At 34.2% G+C, this 6,872-nt stretch overlaps 1 protein-coding gene across 1 annotated transcript; it reads left to right on the forward strand.

Annotated features, from left to right (window-relative positions):
- The first annotated feature begins 1,847 nt into the window (after positions 1-1,847).
- On the forward strand, positions 1,848-5,888 carry LOC130976913 (argininosuccinate synthase, chloroplastic). The gene is made up of 10 exons (XM_057901865.1): positions 1,848-2,038; positions 2,294-2,355; positions 2,450-2,489; positions 2,922-3,063; positions 3,329-3,377; positions 3,602-3,784; positions 3,917-3,991; positions 4,103-4,288; positions 4,910-4,998; positions 5,108-5,888. The coding sequence occupies exons 1-10, from the start codon at positions 1,969-1,971 to the stop codon at positions 5,658-5,660; spliced, it is 1,449 nt and encodes a 482-aa protein (XP_057757848.1). The 5' UTR covers positions 1,848-1,968; the 3' UTR covers positions 5,661-5,888.
- The last annotated feature ends 984 nt before the right edge of the window (positions 5,889-6,872 follow it).

Below are 6,872 nucleotides of genomic sequence, written 5' to 3' on the forward strand. Positions count from 1 at the left end.
TTCCGGACACGCTTGAACACATCTAAATACCATCACGTGTCAGTTGTCTAGTCTTATTCTTAATATATATTCTTGAAATAAATTTAGATATAGTATATATTATTATTTATTAAAACAAAAAATATTTTAAATACTTGATATAATTAAAATATAACATTAAAAATAATTAAAAAATGAATTTATTTTTTAATATCAATAAAATATCAAAATATCATTATAATTTATCTAAAAATACTTTATATTTTATATGTATGTGTGTCCCCGTGTCTTATAACATTTCAAAATTTGCGTGTCGACGTGTCCCGTATTGTGTCGTGTCCCGTGTCCGTTTCAGTGTCCGTGCATCATAGGTACGCACACTAATCCTAATCTCTCCACTTTTTTGTCCACTCATTGATTTGAGCGTCGAAAGAACATTGCAAGTATTGTCTTTCGCTATCCTCCGTCCAGTTCTCTTCCTTGATGCGGAGCTCGCTTCGAAGTACTCTTGAGGAGTACTCCGGAGCCCTCAAAAGTGTATATTTCATATTCACTCTCTCGGCTGCGCTGTTACTCAGAGCTACGCTTCTCACAGCAGCTTGTTCGTTTATTTGGTCTCGTCTTCGTAGCTCTCAAGCTTCGCTTTTTTGCTTCTGGGTCCCCAGAGCGTGATAGTTTACTTGCTCTGGGGATTGGTTGCTCTGGCTGCAGAGGATCTACTACTGCCAGAACTCCTTTGTTCGATGTGTGCGCGTCTAATAGGCTGTTTAGTTCGGTAGACTCCTATCCAATTTTGGGACCCCCGAAATTTGTTGCTAGAACCGTCGGCCCCGATTTACCAAAACACCGTCCAAGTAATTCTCAAATATAGTGATTATTCTCGTTTTTTATTTTTTGTGCTGTAATGTAGGTAATGTTTTTTAATAATATAAAAATTTGGTGTATTTTTATTTTGTATAAATATTACAAATTTCAGGTCAGATTTGCGATTTTTTTATAAGTTTACAAATTTAAGGGTAAGATTTATTTATTTTTATTTTAAAACTTTCTAAATATACAAATTTGAGGGTTAAATTTGTGTTTCTAACACTGAAAATTTTTTTGAACATGTAAATTAGACTTTTCGATTTGCTTTACACAAAAAAAATTTGATTTTATCCCAATCCAATCATTCAATTTGTACACTATATCCTAAATTCTAAATTCTATATCTTTAGATTTTTCAAATATATGAGTCCGATTTATTATTTAAAATAAAAAAATAAAATAAAATCTATATAAAAAAATACATTAATTAACTATAGTACTGAATTACACAAAATTTTTTCATTACTAAAAAATTTAGCCGATTATTCTTTCTATTTGTTTGATTATATACATAAGCATTTGTTTGAGTACAGTTATTTGTGCACATAAAAGTCTTGGCCTTTATTAAAGTTCTTAAACGGGTAATTACCACGAAAATTGGTGTTCTAATCCAATTTCTGGTCGTGTCTAGTTTTATATATTAGTGATCTTATTAGACTACAAATAGGAATTAAGATTCAATTAATTCTTATGTTGTATACTTGAATGAAATTATAAAATTTTGTTTGATATATTTTTAATTTGTCTATTTTTTAAATTTATATTAAAACATAGTTATACTTTTGTTTATATTATTATAATTAAATTATTTTAGTTGGATCTTTGTTAAAACTTTTAATACAGTAAACCACAAACAAAAGCCGTTTTTATTTCCTTACCACGGATTCGGTTTTTGGAACCAACCTTGGTGATTTCACTGATTTGACCTCCACTACCAATCTCCTCCCTAATACTAATAGCACACTTGTGAGTTGTGACTTGATGTCCCAGCCATAGAAAGTTGTAGCATTATTAAAAGGAGGCGCGAGTGGTGTACAAGAACCCTTAGCCCTACCCGTGACTCGTTATTACTGTCAGTTACTGATTCTTTCTTTAATAAATCGCTGCTTTGCCGCAACAACAATGGCTCAGCTGAAGGCATTCTCATATTCCTCTACACTCTCTTCTCCTTCTTTTCAATCATCCAGAACCGGTACCCTTTTCGGTTTCTCTTTCATTTTCCATTTTGATTCTTCGTTCTAATGTTAGAAGGAACATGAATCATGGTTGATTTCGGGATTTAACAACAATTTATGCATGTCATTTTTTTCTCTCACTTTTTTTTTTGGTTTATTATCCTTTTAATCGACACTCATTTTATATATACTTTTTCTCATTTATGGAGGATTATGGGAAACACGCCGAAGTATGCACACTAACTGTTTGTAATTTTGTTATCTGTTTGCAGAGCAGCTACTGCATCAACCCAGTCATTTCTTGAAGGCTGCAAGGCCATCATCACTTAAAAAGGTGATATTTTTATGCCAAAATTTTACTCCAAGTTTATTGAAATACACACATACACACGATTTAAATATGGACTTATGGTTGGAATTTTATATAGTGGGGGCCAAGAACAAGTGTTGGTGCCAGTAAGCTTCAAGGTGAGATTACTTAATCTAAGGTTCTAAATTGATGGCATTGTTTTTCTGCCCTTTATTTTATGAACTTGGCTTAAAGAACTTATATTTTGCTATCGTTTCTCAATGACAGAATGAGTCTGCCGGTTAAGACTTAAGATCTTATTAGTTATTGACAAGTAATGACAAGTAATATAGAACTGTTCATCGGTTGGCATTGTAACTTCCATTTTCACTTGTATTTTGAACATCAGCATTCATTAAAAAGGTTATTTTATGACAGATGTAGAGAACTAGGTTTCTAATGGGGTTACTGTGGCTTTTTAGCAGCTGAATAATTTATGTAGAAAATGCATGAGTTCATAGGAGGAGATAATCATCGCTTGTATTGATTTAGAGCTGTTCGACATTTGAAATTAATGTCTGCAACGCTAATGAGGTTCTCTTGATTTGCAGTTATAAAAGCCGTGCTACAAAGTGAGACAAAGACGGGAATTTCTGAAATGGAGAAGGGAAGTGGCCTACGTGGAAAACTGAATAAGGTTGTCCTGGCTTACAGTGGTGGCTTGGACACATCAGTCATTGTTCCATGGCTGAGGTACAGTTATTACTTGTTGCTTTGTTCTCCAGTTTCTATACAAAACTTTAGTTAAAATTTTGCAATTTTGCTAGATAGGCCTTTTTTTCTACCTTATATATTCTGATTTCTGAATAATAAATGCTTGGAGATAGAGACAAAACTTAGTTTCCTGTGTCTCACTCTGTAAGAATGTTTATCTTTTTTAAGACATTAGAGTAGGTTCCCATGTCAATTATGATTGTGATCTAATAGAATCCTATTATATGCTTTTTTGTTGTTGCAGAGAGAATTATGGATGTGAAGTTGTTTGCTTCACTGCTGATGTTGGCCAAGTATGTGATGAATTTCAGATTTCACTTTCTGTAATTAAGACTATTGTTATCTTGTGTTATCAGGAAAATACTTTAAGATTTCACTTTTCCGTAATTAAGACTCTTGTTATATTGTGTTATCCGGAAAAACTGCTTTAAGATTTTGAACTTCTGACTAGAAGAATATACTTTTCCCAGCTTATTGTTAATAGCTGCATGCCTGGTGACAAATATATTTTTGACAGGGTTTACAAGAATTGGAAGGTTTAGAAGCAAAAGCCAAAGCAAGTGGAGCTTCTCAATTAGTGGTAAAGGATTTGAAGGAGGAATTTGTTAGAGATTATATATTCCCTTGCCTACGAGCTGGTGCAGTTTATGAGAGGAAGTATTTGCTTGGGACCTCAATGGCTCGCCCTGTTATCGCAAAAGTATTCCAGCTTGCATTTTCAAATGTTATCTCTTCAATTGCCATTTATCATGCTAGTTTTCAATGAAATAGTCACTCTTTTATTGAAGAAGAATAATCAAGACTATATTTTTTTGTACCTTCTTATTGATAGGCCATGGTTGATGTTGCAAAAGAAGTTGGAGCTGATGCTGTCTCCCATGGGTGTACAGGAAAAGGAAATGATCAGGCATGTCTTACTATTACTCCATTACCTCCCAAAACTTCATATCTTTTCTTTTTCTTATGCCGCATTTTTTATTAAAAAATCTTCTGACACATTCATATATAATTAATACAGGTTCGATTTGAGCTTACTTTCTTTGCACTGAACCCCAAGCTGAATGTGGTGGCTCCATGGAGGGAGTGGGATATTACAGGGAGAGAAGATGCTATTGAGTATGCCAAAAAGCATAACGTTCCAGTTCCTGTGACAAAGAAATCCATCTATAGCAGGGATCGGAACCTCTGGCACCTTAGTCATGAGGTAGGTTTATGGTTGTCATCATTCTAACCTTCATTATAGTTTAGCTATGTCTAATGATTTGTCACTATTTTTGGCTCTATGCTTTCCATTGAAAACTTCTTAGGTCAAAATATCATTGATCAATTATCCTTTTATTTTCAAAGTTATGGATTTGGATTGTCTATGTTATATAGTCATTATGATGGGTGATAGAGAAGAAATGTATCTTGATGTCAAACTTTGAGCCAGTTGTTTATTTTTCACAGTTATGAAAATGCTACATTCAAATTTCTTTCATGGCTGCATGTCTCACGATTAAACTCCACTATCATACCTATTCCAGGATTGTAAACTAGTCTTTCCAACTATTTATGTATGCCTTCATCCGTGTCCTTGTTCTGCATGTTCTTTCTAAAAGCATGAAACAAGTTCTAAAAGGTAATTTGGCTACTACTCTAGAGCATGTGAATAACTAACTTGAATCATGAGCATGACATTTATTCTATGATGTATTTTCAGTTGATTAAAGTGTAAATTGTCAATTTTCCTTAACTTACACTTTATGTAGTATAAATCCAAAACTATATTATGGAAATGACATGATGCTGTTTATCTGATTAATGCAATTTGTGACTCTTGAAGGGTGATATTTTGGAAGACCCAGCTAACGAGCCTAAAAAGGATATGTACATGATGTCCGTAGCTCCAGAGGATGCTCCAAATCAACCAGAGTAATCTATGCACTTGTCTTGTGATTTGGCTTTCTATATATTGACTCCAAGTTTGCTTAAAAAAAGGTTGCATTCTACATTTTTGAAAGCGTGCATATTTGTCTTGCAGATATGTGGAAATTGGGATAGAGTCAGGACTACCTGTTTCAGTAAATGGGAAGAAGCTTTCACCATCAACTTTGCTTGCTGAGCTCAACGAGATTGGTGGAAAGCATGGAATTGGCCGAATTGACATGGTTGAGAATCGGCTTGTAGGTATGAAGAGTCGCGGAGTTTATGAAACTCCTGGTGGAACCATCCTATTCACTGCAGTACGTGAGTTGGAGTCTTTGACACTTGATCGAGAAACGATTCAAGTCAAAGATTCTTTGGCCCTTAAGTATGCAGAGTTGGTGTATGCCGGTAGATGGTTTGATCCGCTTCGCGAGTCCATGGATGCCTTCATGCAGAACATAACCAAGACCACAACAGGTTCTGTAAATCTGAAATTGTACAAGGGCTCTGTTTCCGTAACTGGCCGGAAGAGCCCTTACAGCTTGTATAGGCAAGACATTTCATCATTCGAGAGTGGGCAGATATATGATCAAGCCGATGCTGCTGGGTTCATCCGGCTTTATGGTCTTCCAATGAGGGTGCGAGCAATGCTTGAGCAGGGCATCTGAGTGTTTCATTTCAATATGTTTGATTTAACAGGGCTCTGCATTGTTGCACTTCATAAATTTTGTCACTACTTGAATTCGAGGCTTTCATTGTCTATTTGCTTTCTTAGGAAAAAATGGATTGTAGCTACTAGCTAAGGATTTAATAAATGGATATGGATTGGTAATGATCATTTAAACACAACCAGCATGCTTGATTTTAAATTCACATCACCAAAATGGCATCTCAATTTAAAATTTGAGTTCTTTGAAGCAATTTGTTGGCCTTTCCCCCCTCATCTTTGGACTTTGATAATGGAGCTGAACTTCGATTTTTCACAGGATTGGTTTGTGGTCAGCTTGCGGAGTCAGTTTAATATAAAACGGAACTTTATCCTCTTTTAATCTTTCGACCTTTGTTTGGGCTAGGTAGTTACATTACCTTTATTTTACAGTTGAATCTATTGACACTGGTAGTTTGTTGGCAATTAACGTGTTTTGTAACTTTTGTTTGTTGACGGGCTTGGTCCGCTAGCTTGTCTTGCCTAGTGAGACGGTCCTGAATTCTTCCTCTGTCTTGACTAGCGGTAGGCCGGTGGATCAAGCCTGCCAATTTTTTTTTTATGAATCATTAAATATTAAACAATATATATAATTACACAACTATTTTAATAAATTTATAATTTCTAAATTTATAACATTAAAATCTTTATAATTATAAATATGTAATAAACATAATTATAAACCAAGTTTTTTAAAACAATAATAAAACTAACATTGTCCAAAGCAAAATATTGTCCAAAATATATAATTAAACATCTTTAAGTTTATAATCAATCAAACATAAAACATAATTTAAAATATAACTTAGAACATCTTCAATTATCATCTTCATCCTCTTGTAGATCAATAACATTATAGAAATTTGTAAAAAAAGACCCTGACAAAAAAAATGCCTGGTCCAACGGGGAAGCCTGTCCCGCCCCGTCGAAGCCCGCCAAAACCCATGGATTAGGCAGTATGAGTTAGGCGGTCTCAAATTTCTAGTCAAATCCGTCTTTTTTGGCGGGTTACGTGGGTTGGACTGTACGGATTTCGGCCTGTTTGTCACCCCCCAAATGAGGTAATTTAGTATAAATTTGTTCAATCGTTTTTTTTAATTATTATATTCAAGAGGTTATTTTTGAAGTTTTATTCAAGTATTTTAAATTTGATGTTAATAATGATGAGATATAA

The sequence above is a fragment of the Arachis stenosperma genome, chromosome 4 (assembly GCF_014773155.1).
Source record: "Arachis stenosperma cultivar V10309 chromosome 4, arast.V10309.gnm1.PFL2, whole genome shotgun sequence".
NCBI classification, from domain to species: Eukaryota; Viridiplantae; Streptophyta; class Magnoliopsida; order Fabales; family Fabaceae; genus Arachis; species Arachis stenosperma.